We start from the raw sequence: 27,121 nt of genomic DNA, 5'->3' as shown, positions 1-27,121 counted from the left end.
GAGGAGAAAACTGGTAGTGAGGTGACGTTAGACAGTGAGAAAGAGAGAGGGTGTCGTAACAGCAGTGATCGCTGCAAGATCAGAGTTGCTGTCGCCGAGGAAATCTTGCTAAGGCAAGAGTGGCTCTGATATCATGTTAAGAATGAAATGAAGAAGATATCTCTGTGTTTAATATGGTGCTCCCTATTTATACACATTATGAGAGACGATTTTCCTCAACTGAGAAATAATATTTTCTCATGTAGTTGGAAAAATCTTAGTTGCTATTAGTTTAATCCAATCATGAAGTATCCATTATCTGTGATGAGATCGAATTTGAACATAAAGTGTCCTTCATGTTAGACCTAGATGAATGATGTACAAGCAGTGGTTAGCATAATGTGGCCAATCGTAATGCTCGACGATTTAAGCGACTTCTCGTATCCAGGTAATATTCGATAATCCTATGAAACTATTCTCGTAGATTTCATGACAATTACCAAAGTCATTGATAGGACTCAAGTATTTTAATTTACGTAGAGTTATGTAAACTCTCTGAATTTTTTATTATTTTTTTAAAAAAATTACTAACCTAAGCGTGAGACAAGCTTACTTTTGGAATATGAATTTTTGTCTCAAATAGCGGAAGAAATGCTTTTATTAGTAATTTTATTATTAGTTTGTCGTAGAGAAAGAAATGAAATCCCAATCGATAGGAAAAGGAAGAAATGCTTCAAAAGGAAAGTCCTCAAATGAAAGACAGTCGCTTTTATTTTTTACCGTGTTTTCAAATAAATAAATAAAAATTTCCAAATCATGATTTTATAGAAATATCAAATTCGTCTACCTACTGGATTCACAAATTTTGAGACAAAATAACCAAAGCAATAAGCAATACCAAACGGATTCAGTTTGAATATTTTCCTTGTGTAAATATTCTCAAAGTTAAATATAAATAGGATGGCACCAACGAGACAGCATAATACCATCAAAATAGTCTCTTTATAAGACACCGTAGGAAAAGTTAGATTCAGGCAATGGAAGTCTTTGCAGCCATGGCCTCCTCCTTTCGTCGTCTCTCTTCTCTTCTTGTTTTCGTTGGTTTCCTTTCCCTGCTCCGCCCCTGCGCTTGCTACAACCGCATGAACTCGTCCGACACTGACTTGGCCATGTCGCCGGCTGTAGCCACCTGGTACGGGGCCGCCGAAGGCCCTGGAAGTACTGGTAATGTCTACAATGTTCCTGCGTTACGTTCTGAAGTATGCATGAGAGCATACGTGAAATAGTGGATCAGCATGTATGTGTATAATATATACAGGTGGCGCATGCGGATATGGTGATGGGGTTGCCAAGGCTCCGTTCGATTCCAAGATAGCAGCAGGTGGTACTTCGCTGTACAAATCAGGCAAGGGATGTGGTGCTTGCTATCAGGTATACACGCCTTAGCCAGCTAGCTAGATTGTCTCATTTGCAACGTAGATAATGCTGGGAGACAGATTGATGATGGCACTGATCGGATCAGGTTGCGTGCACGGCGAACCCTGCATGCTCCGGGAGTCCGGTGACCGTGGTCATCACGGACCAGTGCCCCGGCGGCCCGTGTGCTTCCGACTCCGTCCATTTTGACCTCAGCGGGGCTGCCTTCGGGGCCATGGCGAAGCCTGGCCAAGCCGATGCGCTTCGCAGCGTGGGCTCCATTCAAATACAATACGCCAGGTGACAACCCCAACCCGGAACTCAACTGCCACTCGAACACCCTTATCCTAACATACTCTCCTGTGGCTTCGTAGAGTGCCCTGCAGCTACCCGGGCTTTCACGTCGCCTTCAGGGTGGACGACGGATCCAACTCAAACTACTTGGCCGTGCTCCCCGAGTTCGTAAATGGGGACGGCGAGATCTCGGCCGTCGAAGTGGGGCAGGGGAGCTCGTGGACGCCCATGCAGAATTCGTGGGGCGCCCTTTGGAAGCTGAACGCGCCAGTGCCTGGTCCAGCTTCGATCCGGCTGACCTCCGCCGTGTCGAGCAAGACCATCGTTGCCACCAACGTCATCCCCGCGGGTTGGAGACCAGGGGCCACGTACGACTCGAACGTCAACTTCTAACAAGTCTAAAACAATGCACTAAATTGCTACTTATATAAGATCATATGATTCACAAGTTATGATTCATGTGTGTTTGATTATTATGAATAAAAACAAGGAATAAATTATCGTGGTTGAATTTTAGAGAGGGAAAAAGAGTTTGACGTGTCTTTTGCCATAATGCTTTGCTCAAAATACTTAATAAAAACTCTTTAATTTATGTTCTCCTTAACTTAATAAAAACTCTAAACCATTAGCTCAAAATGCTTAATTATAAGGTAATAAATGTATACTTTTAATTTATGTTTTTATCGATATCCGATGTGAACGTAAAAGCAACGACACACGCGGCCTTGTTCCGATAGCATCAAGATTGAGACTTATAGGCTCATTAATTGGCATTTTATCCTCAAAAAATTACTTTTTTTAAAAATATATATTCATTTTACCCTCCTACATCCATCATTTTTAAAAAAAAATTTGAATCATTAATAATTCGGTTGAATTTAACGTAAAAGTCAGTCGGGCTTTTTTTTTCTTCTTACTCCCTTTCCTCCTCCTCCTCGTATTGTACTTTTCTTCTTCATATATTTTCTTCTTCGTTTCCTCCTTCCATCGTATCCATCTTCATCTTCCTCTTTTTACTCCTCGATCGGAAAAGAAAAAAAGAAAACAAAAGACGATGATAGAAAAAAATATATATAATTATAAAAAAGAAGAATAATAATAAATAAGCGAGAATAAATGAGCCACAAATCGACAAATGAAATATCCTGATCCAATTTGATCCAATTTACTCATTCCATTTGACATAACTCACCCAACAAACTTGAAAGAACAATGACATTTATTTATTTATTTATTGCAAGGTGTACTTGATTAAATTTTAAATAGAAAGATATTATTCCATAAAAACCAGTAAGTGATAAAATAAATAAATTATCCTTCGATAATTTAATCACGACAGGGTGTGAATGATAAATAGCTCAACTTTTCATATCGTGGCTATGCGACACACGTGCCACGACAACCACATACTTCTTCCCCTCGCTACCTATCATCAGCGCATCATCATCTCCCCATTATATTTAGTACTCTGAAGTATCCATCATATAGTCATAGGAATCTCAACGTCATCCCTCGAGGACACTTGTGAATCACAAACTAAAGATTCTTTCTCAACACACTAATTTTAGGAAGGCATCGTAGTATAATATATTTGTCGAGCTCTCTATTACAATCCATTGTGACTCATACATCATTGTGCTTTAATGGAGGTGGTCGATTTCTACTTTTTTAAATACAATAGGCTTTCAAGCATAACCTTTTTAATTGTGACTCCTTTGCGTAAATATTTCTTACAGAGAAGCTACTATCCCTAGCCAATGGTCCATTAACAATCTATGTCCACTTGATCGTCGGCCATTACACCATCCGTTCATCAAATTCTAAATCGTTTATCAATTAGTTATACTATTAACAAAAATTTATGATTCAACATATGTCAATCGATGATGCGTTTACATAGAAATAAGATCATTGCTAGTTAGTGCATGATACTAGTGAGTGACTAAGATGATGACACGCTTGCTATATGTGATGCTAATATATCAGCCACTTCAGATCCACTATAATACTACTATTAGTGCATCACGGCATGAACAAGTATGAAATAGTCCCGTGGAGTCTTACTCCATGTACCCAAACTTCGATCTTGAATTAAAAAAGAAAGAAGTATTTTAGGAAACAAATGACATGATTCTTATTTGAACAAATAGTTGATACTTCATCTATTCTAATTTCAAAAGAATAAGTTGAGGAATTAAATAGGACAATAAGATTAAAGGTAAATAACATCATCTCACTTGATATAATAACTGACCCATTAACTTATTATGAAAAATATTAAAACATATTATTATTCATTAAATCTTTACAGACAAATCTTTCCCGATTAAGGGTTTGATGAGAACATAAACGGAGACTTAACCATTAATCGCAAAGGCCTAAACCCAAGTTTCTGATATACGATAATGGGATCGTTTAGCCTGACACTTGTTTGAACACCTCGTAAGTCAAACACAGCGATGCCAATCGTAATGCCCAATGGAATGTAAGATTTGGTTTTGAAAATTTATTATTGTGGATTAACTCTACTTAATCTCGATGGTTACCAAATCTCTCTATAAAATAGCCCAAGCCTAAATGCTTCAATGAGACGAAGCAAAGATTAGCATTCAAGTAAAATGTCAATCGGTGCGTGGGGGTGCTCCCATTGCTGACTCAGTTGTAGCGTGGCGTAGCATCGGTTGTGACGTGTCTTGGACCCAAAATATACCTTATCATTTGACAAACGGAATACAGCACATTGGCATGGTCGACTAGTAGCACATCAGCTAGCTGCTTGGTGAGGTGACATAGCCTAATTGGTGAGGCATGTATCCTCCATCCTCCGATGCGATCGAATCTAGTCATGAATCATCTTTAACCTCTAATGTAATTGAATCCAATCATAAAGTGTCATGTATATCCAACACAATCAAATCTGATCATAAAACATCTCATATCCCGATATAGTTAGAATCCAATTATGTAGTGTCCATTATCTTCGACAATATCGAATTTGAACACAAGTATCATTCATGTTAGACTTAGATGAACGATATATCACCACTAGCTCGACACCTACTCAGATGCCTCGTCAACCCAACACATAGGAGTAATGACCGATGTGATTAGCATAACATAGCCGATCATAATGTTCGATGATTGAAGCGACTTCTCACATCCAAATAATATTCGATAATCTCACAAAATTATTCTCGCAGATTTCATGATGATTACCAAAGACGTGGATATGACTCATGTATCTTAATTTACCTAAAGCTCTCTGAATTTTACATTATTATTTTTCAAAATTTGCTAACCTTAAGTGTGACACAAACTTACATGGAATATGAATTTCCAACCCAAAAAGCTTGTCATCGAGGAACAAATGAAATTACAGCCGAAAGGAATAATTGTTTCAAAAAGGAAAGTCCTCAAATGGAATCTAGTCGCTTTTTTTTTTTTTTTACCATGTTTACGAATAAATAAAAACTTTCCATGATGATTTTATAGAAATAACAAGTTCTTCTCCCGATTGGATTCACAATTTTTCTTATTGGGAAGATGCAAAATAACCAAAGGAATAAGAAGATACGAAACGGATTCAGTTTGAATATTTTCCTCACGTAAATAGTCTCAAAACGAAACATAAATAAGATGGCACCCAACGAGACAGCATAATACCATCAAAATAATCTCTTTCGGAGTGAGCTAAGTCAAAGCAACGCATTATTATTACCATCATACAATCAACCATGTCTCGTGCTGGAGTGGCTTCCCTTCTCATCCTATGTTTGCTGATCGCTGCTTCCAGTAAGATGTTATTCTTTTGAGTCTGTATTTTTTTTTCCTTGTTACATTGAATACAAGACTTGCAGACACTGATGTGGTTTTTGCATTGGATGCAAGATTATTCTACTGCGCAGGATCTATGCTGTAAGGATCACCATAAATGGAATGGTACCGAGCATTGCTTGGGAGCCGCTGACAACGACGCCTGCAACACTTGGTGCATGTCAGACTGCCGGGGAGGAGAATGCAATGTTCGCGCCGGATTACACTACTGTCATTGCTACTGTTGATACATCACTGCTCCCGAGAGATGTAAACTGGATCATATGATTCCCAAGTTGTAGTCCATGTGTGTTTGATTATTCTATTATAATTACAAAAGATTAAGGTGAAGATATCGAGAGGGAAAGTGTCTTTTTCCGTAATACTTTACTCAAAATACTTAATAAAAACTCTTTAATTTATGTTCTATTTTACTTAATAAAAACTCTAAATCATTAGTTCAAAAATGCTTAACCATAAGATAATAATAATAATAATAATATACCTTTAATTTATGTTTTTATCCATGTCCAATGTGAACCTAAGAGCAACGGGAGATGCGGCCTTGTTCCGATATCATCAAGATTACATAAAACCAAACCCTAATCATCGATGACATAAAACCCTAATCATCGATGACATAAAACCAAACCTTCTTCGCTTCCCCTTCCCTGTTTTTTCTTCCGAATGCTAACCCTCCGCCTGCACTCCTGCATCCGTCAGCAACTTCTTCTTGTTTATATGCGAAATAATCAATCATGCATTCATATCATCTGGTCTCTCAATCCCAAGCAAACAACATAACCATCACCGACAGCCAGTTCTATCTACTTCTGTAGACACTCGACCGCTTGCTCTCTTCTACTTACATGTCTCCAAAATCCCACAGGTGCAACCCGGTATCGGTGGCCCAAGCGGCGACGTAGCGGTCACTGGCAGCCACCACGAGCGCCTCTCCTATCCGCTCCCTGAATCTGTACAAGTACTCGCCGGTCGTCGCATCCCACACCCGGACTCGATCGGCAGAGCGCACCACTGCATAATTCCTGTTCATGCACACGCTCATCTCCCCCAGCTCATGCTGGTCCTCCGCCCTCCTCAACGTGCTAAACCTGCATATCTCCTGCAGTGCAGGCACCCAGTGCACCATGGCCAGGCCCCGCGAGTCCACTACGATAACCCGGTCCTCGCATGCGTCCACTGAGTCCACGACTGCGCCGTGCGGGAGCTCAAGCCGGATTACCATTGATCCAGTGTCATTGAGATCCACGACCTCCATGCTTGAATCGGTGAATCCGACCGCAAACCCTGGCTCCACGATCCTCACGCGGCCGACCACCGGACTGGACAAGTCAATGAGCATGTGCCATCCCAAGACTGCGTCGGGGTCCGTCAAGGTGCCACCCACGTAGACCAGCTGCTCGGTGGCGGCGTCCCAGACGCGCCAGGACCGGCCGGGAACGCCTGCGAACAAGCCCACCCACCACCGACCGTTTCCGGTGAAGTCGACCAGCGTTCCATCCTCCATAAGGTTCCCGACATGGGCCCGTTGGACGGAGCCAGCGATGCTGAGTCTCACCACATGGACGTCTCCATCCAGGGAAGCGAAGGCGAGGCGTTCGTCGGGTTCGGCGAGGACGATGCCTGAGATGGCCCGGGAGAAGCGACCGAGGCGGTCGAGGTGAGGGTTGGGCCAGTAGGTGGCGAGCAGCTGTCCAGCTGGGAGATCGAACAGGCAAACCGAACCGTTGAGGAAGCCGGCGGCGAGGTGGTCATCCGAGAGGGCAAGGCGGCGGCAGGAGAGGGCGACAGGGGACGATGGCAGCAGGTGAGAGTAGGCATAGCGGCGGGCACGGAAGTTGGCGGCAGTGCGGTGGAGGCGGACGAACTCATCGCGCCACGACGGGGGCGAGCGATCCCGATTGGTCCAGACGCGACGGGTGAGATCGTGCCACAGGAGCTCCGAACGGGAAGCGGCTCTCCACGTCGAGCAGACCTGCCAGTCATTTCCCCATATACTGAGTCTCATATATGGTGCAATCGTAGAAGCTGCAATAACTGAGAGCTTATTGATGTGCATTCAATGCAAAACTTAGAATCAATTCAAGTTTCTTCGGAACTGAAAAGAAATCAGTAAAAGTGAACATGCAAGAGAGCTCCGCCTTAGCATCGATGCAAATTCCAGAAACCCTGCAGTGAAGACCAGGCGTTAGAAGAAAAGTAGATCTTTGCTGACCCAATCTTACTGGAGCTTTGCTTCCATTGATTCCTTAGCTTGCAGAGTAAATCAGAGATTCATGGTGTAAATGACTGCAGATTTACAAACCGCATGAATTGTATGGCTACAAATTTTGAACACTCAACAAGAGAAAACCGTCTATTGAGTAGCTTTGCTTTTCTTACTTAATCTACAATGCTGCGAGACTAAAACTTACTGTACCTTTCTAATCCTTCTTTTCCAATTTCTTTTCTTGGATGAAAAGAAGAGCCGATGCTGTACGAGCATTTAGTAGATATGTACTTTGAACTAAAACTCAAAAGTACCTTTCTCATCCTTCTGTTCAACTATTTGGATCAGGATATGAAATTATAAAGATCTGATGAATGTATTATTATTAATTTTAAATAAAATATTTTGATAAATAATTTAAATTTCAAGAAAGTTAATCGATCAATTATTCCATCAATCTTTACCTATCGAAGAAATTATGGCATAAGCTAAAAACCAAGCCATCAGAAAATGCCACCGAATTGGCATACGTATTTCAAAACACTTGACAAAATATTATTGCAAAATGGAGTGAAAGTTGTAAGCTTGAGTTGAAAGGCAATTTGATGCACAAGCAAGATGAATATTGTGAAATTAAACAAGCTTTACTACGTACATGTTCTAAGTTGTGGAAGAAAATTCAATTAACACACACACTAAAGTAAGTTACACTAACTTGGCATGTAGACGTATCACATTTCCGTCACGCTAAACTATGATATCTGAGAGAGGTGGAAAATTTCAGGTATGGATGCTTCAGAATGAGAGTCATGATGATCCAAAGAAAATTTCCATCCATATGCAACTTAAAGACAACACAAATGGATAATAAAGAGCGTGCGGCTTTTGCAGTGTACTTTTATGCCCCGTTCGAGTGATGCTGAGCCTCACTTGGCTAAGCAGTATGCCCATTAGACCAGCAGACTCTCTCTTTCCACTCCATACTTGGTCAGAAAATGAAGCTCATAGTTTAATGTCGATCGAGAGCTAGCAGAGACAGCAGCAGCTTTAAAACCCTTCTTCGTACAGCAGAAAAGGGAAGGCCAGAGTCACAAGTCAAAAGCAAAGAAAACAACGCATCGGAAATGAAGTCTATGGAGAACATACGAGCGGCTCCAGCTGCTTACCCGCTTAGTTCTATGGAAGCCGAGACCACAAAGCGCAGCACTTGCCTTTCTCTCTGTCACCTATAAACCATTCCATGGCATGAGGTACGTCTTCCAACGTTGGAAGGTCCCATGATGTCGTCGTTTGAAGAGAAGGCGGTTATATCCCTGATCGGGTGCTGCAATGGGTCAGCGAGAGTGCCGCCCGTCCATAAATAGTGGCTGTACCGCGCATGTAAGAGCCACCCAAAAGTTCGTCCTTGGTGGCGCAGGCACCACCGAAGGCCGCAAACTGTACTGCAGGTGAAGGGGCGAGCGACGTGCAATCGAGAAGCTGTCATTTCATTGACATCTTTTCATTAACATCTCTCTCTCTCTCTCTCTCTCTCTCTCTCTCTCTCTCTCTCTCTCTCTCTCTCTCTCTCTCTCCATACGAGTACTCTGATTCTGATTTCGTCTTGGCTATGTTCTTACATCCTACATCCTATCAACAAAAAGCAAACGACAAGCCTCGTCGGCAATGGCCACTGCAGGCAGTGAACAAGCTTTGGCAGAACGGTTCTAATAAGAGCGTTTGACATCCATGTAAGAGTGTCTGACCGCAATAAACGTAGCGGCCATCAAATAAACGTAAGAGGAAGATAAGGTAATGGTCGATTATATTTTTCCCAGGCAAAAGAGCACGATAAGCGGAAGAAAGCATATTCTTTCCCGTTGAAAAGTGACGATCTTAGAACGCACATATAGGTTCTAAGAACGAGATTGAAACATGGATACAGATAACAAGGTGTTGGATGGAGAGGAGAAACTCGAAAATCAAAACAATGTTCAGAAAGTTGACGTATATTTAACATGATTTCACAATCAAAGCTAAGGCCCTTTTACGTCCTCTAGCTTGAGATATCCTCAAAGTCTCATACACACCCTTTCATGTAAGTCTCGAAGGATTTACTCTAGAAATTTTCTCTACATACTCTAGAGTTATTCATATTTTCTCTCACCATCTCTACATGCTCCAGAAAGAAACTCATGAGCATCTAAATCCAAATTACAACTCTCCTCCCACTAAAACATCACAGCTTTTTCTTTCCCATAAAAACCCAGATATATGTAGGATATTTACAAAAAAAAAATCAAACCCTAATAATAATAAAAAAATTTCTCCATTAGGACTCATTCCTTGTTTTCCTGAGACATCGATTCTAAAAATTTTAAATATTTATCAATTCCAATACAAGAATAAAGTACTCTTTAGGTCCTTTTTCTTGGGGTGGGGCAAAGATACAGCCGCATAGCCATCTTTCTGATCCCTTAAAGTGAACACTGTGGAGTCGGCCACCTTGTTCTTCGGCAAGGAAGAAAAAAGATGGCGAGCTGATGTGTTGACGGCCTCCAAATGGGGGTGGGGGTCTCAATCCTTGTTGTCTGATTAATAGTGGGTAGTGCCAGCGTGGGGGACAGATCGCGGCTACAGTCCATATTTAAGAATACGTTCATTATATCTCGTCTATGAGTTCACAGATGAAATAATTTTGATAAAAAAAAAGGGAAGATGATATCAAGGCAAGATATGATTTTTAATCCATTCATATTTATGCAATGTTCTTTAATTTTAATTTTACGAGATGTTAGAGCTCATAAACATACTCGTTTTGTTCTAACAATTTAAGATTCTAGGATTCGCAGTGATCCAAATCAAAATATTTATCTACAGAGGAGTTATATACGAGAGGGCAGGCGGGTTCAAATACTGAGGGCACCTGCGTCCCCCTCTGCGACTCTGCCGAGGGGTTCTTTCTGCGACGGCTGAGCCGGCGGCTTAACGTAAGTAAACAAAGTAGCAGCGATGGTAATGGGTCGAGGTGAAGCACAGTATGAAGCAAGCGTCGAAAGAACGGAATGCCACCATACACCGCCCACCACTGTCACGAGGCTCCGAACGAAACCTCGTCAGAAACAGATGGGAAAGCGAACAAAAGAGACGAGAAGAGAAAGCGAAAAGATGGAGAACCAGCAGAGGAGTGGAATGAGTGTCACGCAATATAAGTTTCCGCTGCAACTATAGAACAGTAAGTTTGTTCTCCCAATACTTTTACTTTCTGCAGTCTATTTCTCAGGGTTTCATTGCTACAAAATCATTTCAACATCAACAGAAAGCAAGAAAATTGAAGGCCGAAAACAAAACCTAGTGTAACTGGAAAGAACAGTAGCAAAGAAAACTCGGTGTGCTCATATAGAAGAAGAAGAAGAGGAAGAAAGAACCTGGAACACAGCGACAACAGCAGGAGCGGCGGCCAACGGCCCAGCTGAGCTCGCCGCGTCGACGGCGACCTGGGCGGCGACGGCCTCGACGAAGTGTTCCGGCCAGACCACGTCAGCGGGCCTCGGCAGCGACAGCGAGGTGTCGCCAGTGCGGCGGCTGCCGAGGCTCACGGCTTCCTCTCCGACCTCTCCGTCGCTTCCGTCACCTCCCAGCAGACTCGGTGGCGACGTCGACATTGGCATAAGAGCCACCCGAAGGACAAGTTTTAGGACAGGGAGAAGAGGAGCGCACGAGAAGGCGGACAGCGGGGGGACGGAGAGGATGGCGCACAAAACGTAGCGTTTTATAGGCGTGATTGCACCGTTTCTTTCGACTTCTGTTATGTATTCGTTGTTTCGGTTTAGTTTATGACTTTATTTATATCTTTTTCGGGCGATATATTTATTATTATATACCGGTTATTTTGTTTCATGGTGATGCGGTACAAAAGCAACGCCGCGTTATTTTCTAGTATATATATATATATATATATATATATATATGGCTAAGGCTCATTTTAGCTCGTGGTTTTTGTCATTAGTTTCTTAAGTGATTTATTTATGTTTAAAATAAACCCTTCTCAACTTTAATTTATTTTATAACAAGTCTTTTCACGATTTGACGGGCGATGGTCTTACCTTGACATCCTTATAAAGGGAGGAGCCACTTGCAATAGAGAGTTAGTCCCTCGAGCCCAAAGAAAAAATCACTAGTCGTATTGCGCGCTTTAGCATTTGGAGCTTCTCCCCAATCATACCTTGGTTCACGTCCAGTATTGTCACTAGATCAATCAGGGCATGGAAAGGGCGAAGGATCCTATTGGTAGTGCTATCACATTGAGAGCCACCACATAGCTTTGGTGCCTCCACTATTCTAAGAGTAGGGTTGCCTACGACATCATACTCACAAGGACGCCACCAACCCTAGACCTTAGTGTCGGTCAATGAAGGACTCCTCCATCAATGCAGCTAGTAGATTGAGTGCTAGGGTCCGCAATGAGCCTATAGAACTCGTCATATCATTTCACGTCCTTCATCTCCTCATCGTCGTAAGCTTCCTCGTCCTTGTCCTCATTGGTTGCTTCTGGTATAGGATTGAACTACATACTCCCTCCCTGGTTGGGCTTTGACACAAACAATAGTGGCTCGTCATCATCATAGACCTTAGCAGCAACGACAGTGGTGGCAACAATTCTTTTCTCTCCCAACCATTGTTCCCCACCTTTGCTAGTGTTTCGGTTGCCGTCGTTGGTAGTTCTCCTATTCATTTTTCAATTCTCCGTCTCTCCTGTTGCCCCTTGCTTGACAACGAGTGCACCATCTTCTCAGCGATGGAGAGTGAAGAGCACCAGGAGGAGGAGTAGACAGGGCAAACAAGGCTGGCGTGGCTCTTGACGTGGGCAACAATGTATGAAAAGTGAGAGGCGTGCAAGCACTTCGTCGTGAAAACTAGTGTCTCCTGACTCGCCTTCATAGGGTTACTAATAATTTATTATGAATCAACTTCGATCCTTAGTCGACGAACCAGAGCAGTCTACTTCCTCCTCCTGCTGTGTGCCTCGTGAATGCATGTTTCTGCACCAATACGGGACTGATCGTGATTCTTGCAGCAGGAACAGAAGGTGAAGTGAACAGATTCAATGTGACGGGGAGGGAGATAGCTGCTTTAGCTGCCCATTTGCCTTCACCGGAAGGTCTCCTCCACGTGTAGGGAGGACGTGCCGCAGGTTCCATTAACTTGGAATTGGGCTCAATTGGTTCGAAGAAGGTTATAATTGGGAAGGTCCAGTTTGTATGCTGTCTGACGCATGTATTAAACAGCTGCATAGAGTGGGTCCCGCTCAATTTGCACTGCTAAGAACAATAATTTGTATCAACCTTCCGTCAACCACCCAGAAATCTACCTGTCCTTCTGTCGAAGGAAAGAAGGATAAATCGCGGGCCCCACGTTTCTTCCCAAGTAATCACACATGGACGGTAGTCCGGTTTCGGGAACAGTGTAGAAATAAAGCAAATGCTCTTCGCTACCCGTCCGTTGGGTTCTTCCTCGTGGACTTGCTCCTCCTACTCCTTGTGTGGTTTCGTGGAAGTCGCCCGCAGCTCCTCCGTCCGCCGCCTCCCGAGATCTTTTCCGCAGCTCGGTCGCCTCTCCATCGATTCATCGCCGCGTTGACTTCCTTCGCTTCTCCCTTCGGTCTATGTAGCCCTTTGCTCCACCGGTTTATCCACCACCTCGGGGTTCCCAAGATTCTCGCAGCTGTAGTTCTCGATTCCTTTTACCTCCTTCGATTTCGCTTCTTTGACGTGTTCTTGCGAGATTAGGGGCTGAGAATTGCACAATCCATGGCCTTTTACAAGAGATCTCGGACGGCGAGAGTCGCCCTGCCGTTGCGGCGGGTGCTCCCTTTGGTCCTTGTAGTCCTCGCCTCCGTGCTGTTCGTGGTCTTCATGCTTAAGAATCGAGCTGTCGCCGGTCCCTCCTCTTTCTCCTTCGCGAACCTGGAAAACCCTGCAACTATTTTAGCGGATCCTAGTTTCAAGCTCAAGCTGCCGAAGCAGACCCTCCTCTCTGTCTCCTTGGATCAGCGAAACAGATTGCCCCCCAGGAACACGGATCTCTTCCCCACCCTGGCCAAAGACCATACAAAGATTGTCCTTTACGTCCACAACCGCCCCCGGTACCTCCGGGCGGTCGTCCGGAGCCTCGCCGGCGTGGAGGGCATCGGCGAGACGCTGCTGATCGTGAGCCACGATGGATACTTCCCCGAGATGGACGGCATCGTCCGGGGCATCCGGTTCTGCCAGGTGAAGCAGATTTTTGCGCCCTACTCGCCGCACCTGTTCCCCGACAGCTTCCCGGGCGTCTCCCTGGGCGATTGCCACGACAAGGACGACCCCGCTGCGAAGAAGTGCAACGGGACGGCTGACCAGTACGGCAACCACCGGTCGCCGAGGATAGTGTCGCTGAAGCACCACTGGTGGTGGATGATGAACACTGTGTGGGATGGGATGGAGGAGACCAGGGGATTCGACGGTCACATTCTTTTCATCGAGGAGGACCATTACATCTACCCGAATGCTTACCGGAACCTTCAGCTGCTCGTAGGAGTAAAGCCCACGAAATGCCCCGAGTGCTACGCTACCAACTTGGCCCCGTCTGATGTGAACTTTAAGGGAGAAGCGACGGATATGCTGATAGCTGAGAAGATTGGCAATATGGGTTACGCCTTCAACAGGACTGTTTGGAGAAAGATACATGCTAAGGCGAAGGAGTTCTGCTCCTTTGATGAGTATAACTGGGACATTACGATGTGGGCTACTGTCTACCCTTCGTTTGGAGCCCCTGTTTACACTCTGAGAGGTCCCCGGACAAGTGCCGCCCACTTTGGGAAATGCGGACTGCATCAGGGGCAAGGGAAGATTGGCGCGTGCATTGACAATGGCAAAGCAAGCTTTCAGCTAGACGAGATCGATAAAATTCTTAACATAAAGCCGGATTGGCAGGTGCACATCATCAAGAAGCAGAGTGGTTACCAAGCAGGTTTTAAGGGTTGGGGAGGCTGGGGTGATTGGAGGGACCGAGAGCTTTGTTTGAGTTTTGCTTACATGTATCATGTCGTGTAAGCAGATGAACTCTGGCATCCTGAGATTTTCCAAGCTCTTGAGAGCATCATGTTTTATCCATGCTGTGTCTGATTTATACACAGATTTATTGAGGTACAAAATATCACTGTCTGTACCACTGAGGACTTCTTTTCTTGTATCTTTATGCAAAATTAATTAGTCCATCAGCTTGTGGAACTTAATTCAGTCTTTTTCTTTTGTATTGCTTGTCTATTTCAATTGAAACTTTTTCATATGGTGGTAGCGTTAACAATGCAATATACGTAGCCTTTTTCTAAAAAGCTATAGTCCTTCTGAAGTTGATGGAACTGTGAGAGCTAGAAGCAAATTATCAATGCCTGTTGTCCTTGGGACTAGTTAGCTCACAGTCTAGTTCGCTTTGCTGTTTATATGTTTCTTGAGTTAGCTTTTCTTCCATCTCTTGCTTGAGTTAAGAATGTTTAGTAGCTCTTTACTCCATTTCTTGTTGTTCTAGAAGGATTTGCAGGGCAAGTCTGTTTTTGCCAATGGACTATGGAGAAGTGATTTCTTTAATCATTGAAAAGTAGTGATATATGATTAAGGCAACTGACTAAAATGAGGAGCAGAAGCAACTGCTTGGGAGAAAGGCCCTCTGTTGAGAGCAGTTAGCAAATATTTTGTATGACATGGATCCGGTCAGCATTGATCAAAGGTATGCATCTCATTCGTTATTTTGTTTTTCGGTGAAAATTGCCATTGATATGGTAGGAAACTAGAATAGCTAGCTTTTCCATGTGATATAATAAAATTTCTCAACATAAAGTTATAATCATTGAAATGTTGTTCATCTTTAAGCATGTGGAAGTCCATTTGAAGACCTAAGATGGAATATGTTTGGGTATGAATAATTGCCACTGACTTTTCAGACCACATATTTAGCCACTAAATTGCTCCAGAAAATTACACAAAGTAATTGGAGTACATTTCTTATATTTCATGCAATCAAAATTCCAAAATTTCCACATAATTCTGTCATCAGATGATGTTGAATTTCTTAAACTACACTGGCAAGCTGGTTAAAAATTGTTGTTGAACAATTTGAGTTGTAATGTTCGATCTATACAATTTTGTAAACATAATTTTCAGCTTTTTAGGTGAATGAATTTACAATCTGGTTTAGGAGTAATCATACATGAATTAAGAACAGCTGCAAAGTAGAATGCGAACATCAAAAGTCAATGATGAAGAACAAAAATTAAGGTTGATCCATCTATTGGAAAGTTGCTTGCTGCACCATATATGATATTTGTAGCAAACATTTACTTTTAGACTTTTGCCAATCAGAAACATTGACAATTATATATGGAATTCTTTAGGCTGATAGATGCTTGGCTAAATCCCCTCATAGAGCACTCCAGTTTACTGGCTTTTGCAATTTGTAATTACTAATTTCTGCACTCTTGCCCTTTAATATACATAACCACCTATTAACATATATTACTTACAAACAACTTACGAGCTGAACACACTAGAATTTAACCTTTGGTCTGTGGGTGCTGTCATAAACAAAGTAATGACTCTAAGCAGGAGGCAGCAGTTGCCTCTTCTTCCAGATTGACCTGCATAAATATTTTCCATGTATTTATATGGGATGCTGCAGCAGGTTCTAGCAGACTTCTTGTGGAGCACTCTTCATCTCGTACCACAGCACTCTTCATCTTGCACCACTAGCTGAAGGATCAATTACACTCCAGATCATTCCCAGAATGGAATTTATAGGGACTGCAATGCAGATTGTTCCTCTTGAATTCAGGTATTCTAGTTCCTAAAGTCATACACTGAAAAATTATCCAAAGAGAACGCTTACTTTATTGCATGTTGCTAATTTCATCTTTGGATGCACACGGAGATGAAATTTTGCAATCGACTTAAACAATTTAGTAGAATTTCATTTGATGTGTTTGGGAATACAAAAATTTCATCATTTAATGCTTGAAACTATGAATCCAAGATCAGTTGTATTCAATAAGAAAAAAACAAAAATATAATGAGATGCCAATTTGCAGATTCATCCATCCAACACAGGGAATCCAAGAGGCTTTGTGCAGCAGATGTTCCACTACACTTCAGAGAAGGCCTTGGTCTTTATGCCATCCAAAGCTGAGTTTCCCTCCATTACCATACAGGTAGGAGAAGATCTTTCTTCATCGGCTCGGTTCTGATAGAACTGAACTTATGGTTCATCATCAAACAAGCACTCTTCTTATGCCACAAGCCTTTCTCATATGATTGTGTTATCTCTAAGACTCCTTATCTGCCTGGAGATGGTTCAATTTGATGTGCTGTTGTTGTAAATAGCTTTTCTATAATGTCCAGTGAGGATGTCAAATAAAGGTCTGTTCTTCCATATGTGAAAACATTCATTTGACTGTAAGCCTAGTGTTCTCCTTCAGCTGATGTGCAAGTCTCATTCTGCATCAGCTATAATTGATCTATTTTTTTCTCAGATATTCTTGTTTAGTGGTCTCCACCAACAGCTCTTCAATTGGAGACCTTAATAAGAGTTTTCTTTAATGAGACATCCTGTACCAGTTTAATGGATCTCAGCTTTGTTGTATGTGTTAAAGCTTCTTATATGCAATCTAAATAATGGAAGAAAACTTAATTTATTTACAAAAACAGTGAGCACAATGTTATTTTTACAAAGTACATTACAAAAGTAATACCCATTATCACTGTTCATCATCATAATATTATATATATATATATATAATATTTTTAATGGATTCAATCATCATAAGAGAGTTTTGTATGAATTAATTATATATTATCCTTTTAATTAGTTATTTTTAGTATTATGATCTTTATATTTTAAAAAATTATATTAAGATCTCTATATTTATAAAAGTGAAACATTTAACTTTGTTATTTCAATAAAAAAAATTTCTCTTTCTTGATTTTTAATCCTATAAAATTATCTTTTTAATCATGTATAAGGATCTTAATATTTGATTTTTATAAATATAAAGATCCTAATATAATTTTTAAAATTATAAATATCGAAACTCTAAAAATAATTAATTACAGGAGTTAATATATAATTAGTCGACATAGTAAGGATTGGCTCTTTTCCTGAGTCCTGGCTGGATCGAGACACTGGAACTCCACCTGGTCGATACCGAACTAGTTGTATGTCGTGGATAAAATCGCGCTAGATTTCTGATCACCGGTCGAACTCGAGTCCAAGCAAAGGCAATTCGGCGATTGATTGGATCAAGCAAACTGGTTTTAGTCGTTGCAGCGAACCGAACGAAGACAACCAAACCGTACCACATGAACCGGGACTTTAGACGCGTGTCAGCCGGTCTTCACTCATCCCTATTTCTCCTCGACGGGCTGCGGTGCCGTCTCTTCCTCGCCATCTCTCTCTAGGGTAAAGCCCGCCCTGTTCCTCTTCTTCTGTTTCTATCTCCATGCTTTTCGTCGTTTTGCCTGTTCGTTTTTGTGGTTTTAATTTGGTTTTGTGTTGTAAACTTATGGACTGATCTTCAAAACCCCACGCATGTCATTTCGTAGGCCATTCGAGTGGATCTTTTGCTGGGATCATCAACGTCGTTGATAATTCTTTTTTATTTGGTTTTGCGTGATAGATTTGCCGGCGTTTTCCTTGATTTCAGATAAAATTGGTTTTTTTAGGTTTTTTGTTGAACTGATCTTCAAAGCCGATTTTTTATCGGTTTTTGTAGGCAATTCGAGTTGATTTTCTGCTGCGATCATCGATCTTGTTGATAAGTTGTTTCTGAATGTAGCCATGGGCCGGTAGGTGTTTACTTCTGCTGACGGATGGAAATGATGGTTTCTGTATTTTGATCTGTGCAGGTCGACGAGATAACGTCATTATCTTTTCTTATCCACAATGTGAGTATAGCCATTTTGTACTGTATTTTCAGGTCGGTATCTTGTGATATCTTCTTAAGAGATGTGAACAATCAAACATACGATTGTTCTTAGCTGTCTACCTTGTCGACGCCTTTTTTTCCATAATTTGATGAGGTTAAACCCTAGGTTTGATTTGAAATGTAAATTTGTTTATCTAGTCTCGCTTGTGTTAGAAAAGCCATATAAAATAGAATTATTTGAATAATTTAAGAAGGGGATTTCATCAGCAAAGTTGCTCAAGCAATTTAGGAATATTGTCATTCTTCAAGTTCTTGGGTTAAAAATAAAGCTTGATAAGTGGACTTTTGGTTTTATCATTTAATCCACTTGGTAAATATAATTTCAGGAAGGCCTTTATCAACCTCTCATATTCATTTAGGCTACCTGCTAATGTAAGACTACATTCCTTTTGAATCTAAATACTAGATTAAAAATGGCTGTTTACTTGATTCAGGGCAGACGAAGAGCTTGCGGATCCAAAGAAATATCTCGAGGACTCATGCAAGCCAAAGTGTGCAAGACCCTTACACGCATATCAGGTGCTTTACGCTTCATTGCAAATAATTCCAGTTGCATATTTCTTGTTACATCTTGTCAGTGGTCATAATTTGTAATTTTGAGTTTTTGTCTAAGCTTCATATGCCTAATGGTTGTAAAAGGCATCTTACTGAAAAGTTTTGTGACATTTCATATATATGTCATGGTAGATTATCAAAGCTGGGTTAGTATAGCACTATAGCTTCCTAAATTGTTTGTTTGATAGAAGCAAGTACTAGGTAGAATGTTGCAAATATATGTTGAAAACCATACCTGCCCAAATTGCCATGAGTAGCATGATGTTTCAAGGATCTTTTCTTTGAATTGGTGCTTTATAATTCCTTTTATTCTGAAATATTAGGGTTCTCTACATTGTGAAAGTTGTGAAAAGCAGCCAAGGCTGTACCTAAACAGTTGGGGATGTGAAGTTTCTCAAAGAAAACAAAATCATGAGAGTAATTACAGGATATGGAAGAGAGATTGGTAGATGTAAGAGAACTATTAACAAAGGGAACTGCAAAAGAAAAAAAGAAAGAAGACACATGAATAAGTATTCTTCCTGCCCTTTACAATGTTCTATATTTTAACAAGTTAATGTGAAGACTGAAGTGATAATTTTTGGAGGAATGGAAGTCTAAATTCATGCTGTAGTGATATTTGTGAAAATTTGAAATTTAAATTCATGTTCACATCAGTGATTTAAAAAGCGCTAGGCGCCAAAAGGCGCCAAGGTCCAAAAACGCCCGAGGCGCTAGGCGCTCGCCCGAGCGAAGCGAGGCGCTAAAATATAAAAATATAAAATATAATTAATAAATATAATTATTTAAAATTTTAAATAAAAATATAAAAATATATAATATAATTAATAAATATAATCACATTAACAGTATAAACCTGCTGACGGAGAAACGAGGAAGCAGCGGCGGCGAGCGGCGACAGCAGTGAAGGCAGCAGCGGCGGCAGCGGTAGCGGGAAAGGGAAAGGGAGCGGAAGGCGCGAGCAGCGGGAGGCCTCGAGGGAGGCGCGAGTAGCGGGAGGCCTCGAGGGAGGCGCGAGCAGCGGGAAGGCTCGCGGGAGGGCTCGCAGGAGGCGAGAGGGCTCGCGGGAGGCGCGAGCAGCGGGAGGGCTCGAGGGAGGCGCGAGCAGCGGGAAGGCTCGCAGGAGACGCGAGCAGCGAGAGGGCTCGTGGGAGGCGCGAGCAGCAGGAGGGCTCGCGGGAGGCGCGAGCAGCGAGAGGGCTCGCGGGAGGCGCGAGCAGCGGGAAGGCTCGCGGGAGGGCTCGCGGGAGGCGCGAGCAGCGACAGCGGCAGCGGGAGCAGCGGCAACGAGCGACGAGATCGCGATCGGGATCGGGATCGGCAGCGGCAGCAGGTTAGTGGTGGGTTAGGGTTAGGGTTGGGGTTATATCGGTTTAGTTGGTTCGATTGAACCAACTAACAACCGAACCAGGACCGAACCAGACCTAAAATTCTGGTTCGGTTTACCCAGGCGCTCGCCCTAAGCGCCCAGCGCCTGGGCTCGGGCGAGCGCCTAGGCGGCGCTTGATTGAAGCGCGCCGCCTAGGACATTAGCGAGGCGCTCGGGCCTCGCCTCGCCTCGCCCGAGCGCTTAGGCAGTGATTTAAAAAGCGCTAGGCGCCAAAAGGCGCCAAGGTCCAAAAACGCTTGAGGCGCTAGGCGCTCGCCCGAGCGAAGCGAGGCGCTAAAATATAAAAATATAAAATATAATTAATAAATATAATTATTTAAAATTTTAAATAAAAATATAAAAATATATAATATAATTAATAAATATAATCACATTAACAGTATAAACCTGCTGACGGAGAAACGAGGAAGCAGCGGCGACGAGTGGCGACAGCAGTGGCGGCAGCGGGAAAGGGAAAGGGAGCGGAAGGCGCGAGCAGCGGGAGGCCTCGAGGGAGGCGCGAGCAGCGGGAAGGCTCGCGGGAGGCGAGAGGGCTCGCGGGAGGCGCGAGCAGCGGGAGGGCTCGCGGGAGGCGTGAGCAGCGGGAGGGCTCGAGGGAGGCGCGAGCAGCGGGAAGGCTCGCTGGAGGGCTCGCAGGAGACGCGAGCAGCGAGAGGGCTCGCGGGAGGCGCGAGCAGCAGGAGGGCTCGCAGGAGGCGCGAGCAGCGAGAGGGCTCGCGGGAGGCGCGAGCAGCGATAGCGGCAGCGGGAGCAGCGGCAACGAGCGACGAGATCGCGAACGGGATCGGGATCGGCAGCGGCAGCAGGTTAGTGGTGGGTTAGGGTTAGGGTTGGGGTTATATCGGTTTAGTTGGTTCGATTGAACCAACTAACAACCGAACCAGGACCGAACCAGACCTAAAATTCTGGTTCGGTTTACCCAGGCGCTCGCCCGAAGCGCCCAGCGCCTGGGCTCGGGCGAGCGCCTAGGCGGCGCCTGATTGAAGCGCGCCGCCTGGGACATTAGCGAGGCGCTCGGGCCTCGCCTCGCCTCGCCCGAGCGCCTAGGCAGTGATTTAAAAAGCGCTAGGCGCCAAAAGGCGCCAAGGTCCAAAAACGCCTGAGGCGCTAGGCGCTCGCCCGAGCGAAGCGAGGCGCTAAAATATAAAAATATAAAATATAATTAATAAATATAATTATTTAAAATTTTAAATAAAAATATAAAAATATATAATATAATTAATAAATATAATCACATTAACAGTATAAACCTGCTGACGGAGAAACGAGGAAGCAGCGGCGGCGAGTGGCGGCAGCAGTGGCGGCGAGCGGCGGCAGCGGGAAAGGGAAAGGGAGCGGAAGGCGCGAGCAGCGGGAGGCCTCGAGGGAGGCGCGAGCAGCGGGAAGGCTCGCGGGAGGCGCGAGCAGCGGGAGGGCTCGCGGGAGGCGTGAGCAGCGGGAGGGCTCGAGGGAGGCGCGAGCAGCGGGAAGGCTCGCTGGAGGGCTCGCAGGAGACGCGAGCAGCGAGAGGGCTCGCGGGAGGCGCGAGCAGCAGGAGGGCTCGCAGGAGGCGCGAGCAGCGGCAGCGGGAGCAGCGGCAACGAGCGACGAGATCGCGAACGGGATCGGGATCGGCATCGGCAGCGGCAGCAGGTTAGTGGTGGGTTAGGGTTAGGGTTGGGGTTATATCGGTTTAGTTGGTTCGATTGAACCAACTAACAACCGAACCAGGACCGAACCAGACCTAAAATTCTGGTTCGGTTTACCCAGGCGCTCGCCCGAAGCGCCCAGCGCCTGGGCTCGGGCGAGCGCCTAGGCGGCGCCTGATTGAAGCGCGCCGCCTGGGACATTAGCGAGGCGCTCGGGCCTCGCCTCGCCTCGCCCGAGCGCCTAGGCAGTGATTTAAAAAGCGCTAGGCGCCAAAAGGCGCCAAGGTCCAAAAACGCCTGAGGCGCTAGGCGCTCGCCCGAGCGAAGCGAGGCGCTAAAATATAAAAATATAAAATATAATTAATAAATATAATTATTTAAAATTTTAAATAAAAATATAAAAATATATAATATAATTAATAAATATAATCACATTAACAGTATAAACCTGCTGACGGAGAAACGAGGAAGCAGCGGCGGCGAGTGGCGGCAGCAGTGGCGGCGAGCGGCGGCAGCGGGAAAGGGAAAGGGAGCGGAAGGCGCGAGCAGCGGGAGGCCTCGAGGGAGGCGCGAGCAGCGGGAAGGCTCGCGGGAGGCGCGAGCAGCGGGAGGGCTCGCGGGAGGCGTGAGCAGCGGGAGGGCTCGAGGGAGGCGCGAGCAGCGGGAAGGCTCGCTGGAGGGCTCGCAGGAGACGCGAGCAGCGAGAGGGCTCGCGGGAGGCGCGAGCAGCAGGAGGGCTCGCAGGAGGCGCGAGCAGCGGCAGCGGGAGCAGCGGCAACGAGCGACGAGATCGCGAACGGGATCGGGATCGGCATCGGCAGCGGCAGCAGGTTAGTGGTGGGTTAGGGTTAGGGTTGGGGTTATATCGGTTTAGTTGGTTCGATTGAACCAACTAACAACCGAACCAGGACCGAACCAGACCTAAAATTCTGGTTCGGTTTACCCAGGCGCTCGCCCGAAGCGCCCAGCGCCTGGGCTCGGGCGAGCGCCTAGGCGGCGCCTGATTGAAGCGCGCCGCCTGGGACATTAGCGAGGCGCTCGGGCCTCGCCTCGCCTCGCCCGAGCGCCTAGGCGAGCGCCCGAGCGCCTTTTGCAATCACTGGTCCACATATTAACATCTTTGATTAATCTTTATACTTAATATGATTCCTAGGTAATCAGGCCATTTTCTAATCATGCCCATGTACTGTTTGCCGCCATGTCACTTACATGTCATGACATCAGCAGTTGTATCTAAGTTGTTACTAATTGTCCTTGATGCAATCTGGAAGGACAACTCATCTAACTGGAAGTAATTAGATTTATTTATTTATTTTCATTAGAATAGATTAAATTAGCTTATTGTATATATTTGTGAACAGATTGAGATGAGATAAAGGTTTTGTTTGAATAGGAAAAATCAGTAGCCCAGATTAGGCTTTGAGATGTTGGTTTTTCTTTTTTCTATTAAATTGATAGCTACTTCCATAACCAGAGTTTTAGAAAAGTTAGCATTTTTTTCTATGGACAATGAGGCCTTCATCAGATTTCCTCCTACTTTTTCTTCACTCTCATCAATTGGATCTCTCTCTCTCTCTCGCTCTCTCTCTCTCTCTCTCTCTCTCTCTCTCTCTCTCTCTCTCCATATCCCTCTACCTATTCATATTTCCTGTTTCTTATCAGATATCAAGTTTTCACTGCTTGATTTAACCACAGCAATATCTGCAATCTGCAGATTGAAGGGTATTCAAAACTTCTCAACATCAACAATCTTCTTATTTTGGCCTGATTAATTGCTGCAACCTTCCTATACAAGTTGTGACAACATTTCATTACTTCAGTATATGTGGAATCATCACAAAAGAGTTCAGTGTGCAATTTATGGCAATTCTGCACCAATCTGTAACAAAGAATTTAATTTTACCTGCGGTCCAGGTCATCTTGCGTCTTTCTTTAAATTGGTGCTCTCTTCTTTGTTGGAATATCCTGTTAAAATGATACATTTTGTGGAAAGCTGTCACTGAGAAATGAGATGAAGAATCTTAGATCTGACGAAGAGGCCACAGCTTTTTACTGGATAGAACTAGGAAGCTTGAAAATGGGCATGCATCAGGCCCATGTGATTATGGTGCATCATAACTAGAGGATTTTCCCTCTTAAAAGTGTTTGGACCTTGACCGTTCTCGCTTAAAAAGTAAACAAAATAAAAGTGGGAAATTGAATGATAGTGTGATAATTAAATGAGTGAGCAATAGATTAACTTTGATATGACTATTCCTGGTGACTTGAAATCTGAGAATTACTCGAGGCAGCTTAAACATAATAAGATTTCTCTGGTTAAGGACCTCATTCCAAACTATGTTACAATTGCAAGTTACTAGTGTCTTTATCTAGCTCCAAGAAAACCAAATTTGAAATTGGTTTTTGGATATTCTTTCATAGGTTACCTGTTTTGGCTTCAACTGTTGTTGTTTTCTCAGTTATTGTATCTTTTTCTCTAGGTGGCAATATTCTTGTTAGTGGTCAAAACTTACAGCAATAACCACTAATAGATCCATGTCTGATGTGTTGTGGTCATTATTTGTTCCAAACTGAAACCAAGTTGCTCATGATCTCAAAGAATTGTTGTCAGACATGCTTTTTAAGATTACATCAAAATCCAATCTTATCTTAAAGAATACCTTCTGCATCTGATCATTCACTAGTTTTGTCTTTTGTCTTTCTTTCTTTGTTTGCAACCATTTAGTACGATCCCATTTATCCTGCAGGCATGTGTTCGGAGGATCAAAGGGGATGAAAGTGGGCACAAGCATTGCACAGGGCAATACTTCGACTACTTTTCCTGTGTTGATAACTGTGTAAGCAGGCTCTATTTTCTTGTGGTTCTTGCAGTAAGCTTGTTTCCTATTCTTGGCTGATGCATCTTCCCTGATGTGCAGGTTGCACCAAAGCTTTTCCCTAAGCTGAAATGATGTGACACCCACAGCGCATGATCTACTTTTCATCTGCAATAAAAGCCTAGTCATTTGGCTTCATAAGTGCACTGCAGGTAGCGGATGGCCTACCTCTAAAGCTCATTTTGTTCTCTACGGCAAAATCCATTTTTTTTGGGTTTATTGACTTGTAGACAACAAGAATTGTAGTCCTTATGACAATGTTGTTGGTGGTGTTATATTGGTACATTTAATCTACGATGCTTTCTCTGGGTAGCATATTACTTTACGCTATTAATTTTTAAATTATAGAGATTGATAGGAGAAATATTTATCTCAATTAGGGCTCGTGGTTAGAGTTCGATTGAGCCACATGAATATCCCTTGAATATAAACTATCAAGGGATATTTTGCTTATATTGATGAATAATTTTTGTTGTTAATTCTATTATAGAAGTTCTTTTGATCATAATAATCATCACGATTATACTTTGAGATCATCATCTTTTATTTCATTATTGACTTGGTATCAAAGGGATGATATCGAAATACTAATCTTATCTTAGTTTTTTTGGAGGTTGATATTAGGACTTACACTTGAACTTCTTTGGTTGTGCCCAAAGATCTTTTATACACATGAGCTTGAATCAAGTTTGATTGATCTTATCATTATCAATATTTTTCATAACAAAGATGAATACTTAGTGAAGCATACAATAGCTTAAAAATGGATCGATATTAGAAATAATTAAATAAATAGTCAACAAATGAGGTTAATCCAGATACTTTTTTAAAAGCTACTGGGTAAAATATAATTAAAAAATGTTTATATATATATATATATCTCAATGATATCATCTAATTACTCGTACATTATGAGTTAAAATGGTGCTAATTTTGTTGCTGGATGGGGCGAAATTGAAGTATATTTTTTGCCCTTTACATAATCCGCTGACTTTTATTTGACGTGAGCAATTTAGAACATCACAAAGGGGCGCATACCTCGTGACCAGTGAAAAGTTTCAGGGCTATCTACTGTACTGATATTTTTCTTTTCTTAAATATATGGAAAACTAATAAAAGAAGTGCCTCGTGACTCGTGCGACGCCTTGCGCTATTTCTTTCCGGAACGCCGCGGGGTCGAACGGCATCCGTAGGGTTCGATTGGCTTTGGCATTTTGGTAAGCACCTTCGCGTCGCTTGTGGAACGATAGAGAGGCAGGTCTACTTCTCAATCTGCTCCTCCTTTGTTCGTTCTACATTTGTCTTTCGCTCTTCTCTTTTTCCGTCTTCCCTGCGTTCTGTTGTTTGAAGATTAGGTCGAGATAGCTAAGACGTGTGATCTCCGCCTTGTTTTCGGCTGCCGACGAGAGTGTGCTCTTGGGAAGTAGGATTCACTGCTTGTTTGTTGAACTATTATGGCTACTTGTGGCCAGCGATCACAAAAGCATTCTTCGTCAACCGTTCTCCGATCCATTTCTTCTCTCCTTGTCGATTGAAATTAGTAGGCTTATTGTTGTGATCAGAATGTGGAACGTTGAAGGAACGCCACACTATGTGCATGTGCATGACCACCCATCGCCTAATCTGATGAATTAAACTGTGCCCAAATCTATGATTTGTTCATCGTGTGTTCACAAGGTGCTTGTTTTTTTTTTTTTTTTTTTTTTTTTTTGTAGATTTTGGGGAAAAATGCAACACTTACGGAATTCCATAACGAAGCATGTGCGTTTGAGCTGCTCAACAGGGCTAAGTGAGTTCGGAGCAGCCGGAAGACTGCTCAATTCACCATGCCAGCGATTCTGCGTGTCATCAAGCGACACCAGCATGGAAGATCTCACTGCTAGAGTGCTTGAGTTGGTTAAGAAGTTTGACAAGTTGGATGCAAGCAAGGTATATCTCTATATTAAATAG

General features: G+C 43.3%; 4 protein-coding genes across 6 annotated transcripts; 3 read left to right on the top strand and 1 right to left on the bottom strand.

Annotated features, from left to right (window-relative positions):
• The first annotated feature begins 1,022 nt into the window (after window positions 1-1,022).
• Window positions 1,023-2,082, top strand: LOC135605012 (expansin-B15-like). The gene is made up of 4 exons (XM_065094681.1): window positions 1,023-1,203; window positions 1,298-1,410; window positions 1,502-1,695; window positions 1,770-2,082. Exons 1-4 carry the CDS (start codon window positions 1,035-1,037, stop codon window positions 2,080-2,082), a joined length of 789 nt encoding a protein of 262 aa, XP_064950753.1. The 5' UTR covers window positions 1,023-1,034.
• Window positions 2,083-6,367: 4,285 nt separating this feature from the next.
• LOC135604840 (transcriptional regulator STERILE APETALA-like) lies at window positions 6,368-7,582 on the bottom strand. The gene has a single exon (XM_065094495.1). It carries the CDS (start codon window positions 7,580-7,582, stop codon window positions 6,368-6,370), a length of 1,215 nt encoding a protein of 404 aa, XP_064950567.1.
• Window positions 7,583-13,207: 5,625 nt separating this feature from the next.
• LOC108952204 (alpha-1,6-mannosyl-glycoprotein 2-beta-N-acetylglucosaminyltransferase-like) lies at window positions 13,208-17,342 on the top strand. 3 transcript variants are annotated; one of them, XM_065096379.1, is made up of 4 exons: window positions 13,208-14,895; window positions 15,281-15,475; window positions 16,427-16,576; window positions 16,830-17,342. In XM_065096379.1, the coding sequence occupies exon 1, from the start codon at window positions 13,522-13,524 to the stop codon at window positions 14,800-14,802; it is 1,281 nt and encodes a 426-aa protein (XP_064952451.1). In that variant the 5' UTR covers window positions 13,208-13,521; the 3' UTR covers window positions 14,803-14,895; window positions 15,281-15,475; window positions 16,427-16,576; window positions 16,830-17,342. The 3 variants fall into 3 exon arrangements, with proteins under 3 accessions (XP_064952451.1, XP_064952449.1, XP_064952450.1); XM_065096377.1 differs by having other exon boundaries at window positions 15,278-15,475; XM_065096378.1 differs by having other exon boundaries at window positions 15,278-15,475; window positions 16,424-16,576.
• A 745-nt stretch (window positions 17,343-18,087) lies between these two features.
• On the top strand, window positions 18,088-25,496 carry LOC103975610 (cytochrome b-c1 complex subunit 6-1, mitochondrial). The gene is made up of 5 exons (XM_009390623.3): window positions 18,088-18,196; window positions 18,643-18,681; window positions 19,157-19,241; window positions 25,043-25,132; window positions 25,214-25,496. Coding segments are annotated over exons 2-5 (210 nt in total). The 5' UTR covers window positions 18,088-18,196; window positions 18,643-18,679; the 3' UTR covers window positions 25,247-25,496.
• The last annotated feature ends 1,625 nt before the right edge of the window (window positions 25,497-27,121 follow it).

The sequence above is a fragment of the Musa acuminata genome, chromosome BXJ2-2 (assembly GCF_036884655.1).
Source record: "Musa acuminata AAA Group cultivar baxijiao chromosome BXJ2-2, Cavendish_Baxijiao_AAA, whole genome shotgun sequence".
NCBI classification, from domain to species: Eukaryota; Viridiplantae; Streptophyta; class Magnoliopsida; order Zingiberales; family Musaceae; genus Musa; species Musa acuminata.
This window is presented reverse-complemented; position numbering and strand designations above follow the sequence as displayed.

Bases quoted from the DNA above. Each gene is read 5' to 3' on its own strand.
- LOC135605012 (XM_065094681.1), top strand. From the start codon at position 1,035: ATGGCCTCCTCCTTTCGTCGTCTCTCTTCTCTTCTTGTTTTCGTTGGT. The intron at 1,204-1,297 runs GTAATGTCTACA...TAATATATACAG, and splicing joins CGAAGGCCCTGGAAGTACTG to GTGGCGCATGCGGATATGGT. The intron at 1,411-1,501 runs GTATACACGCCT...TGATCGGATCAG, and splicing joins GATGTGGTGCTTGCTATCAG to GTTGCGTGCACGGCGAACCC.
- LOC135604840 (XM_065094495.1), bottom strand. From the start codon at position 7,582: ATGCACATCAATAAGCTCTCAGTTATTGCAGCTTCTACGATTGCACCA.
- LOC108952204 (XM_065096379.1), top strand. From the start codon at position 13,522: ATGGCCTTTTACAAGAGATCTCGGACGGCGAGAGTCGCCCTGCCGTTG.
- LOC103975610 (XM_009390623.3), top strand. The intron at 19,242-25,042 runs GTGCTTTACGCT...TTTATCCTGCAG, and splicing joins GACCCTTACACGCATATCAG to GCATGTGTTCGGAGGATCAA. The intron at 25,133-25,213 runs GTAAGCAGGCTC...CCTGATGTGCAG, and splicing joins TTTCCTGTGTTGATAACTGT to GTTGCACCAAAGCTTTTCCC.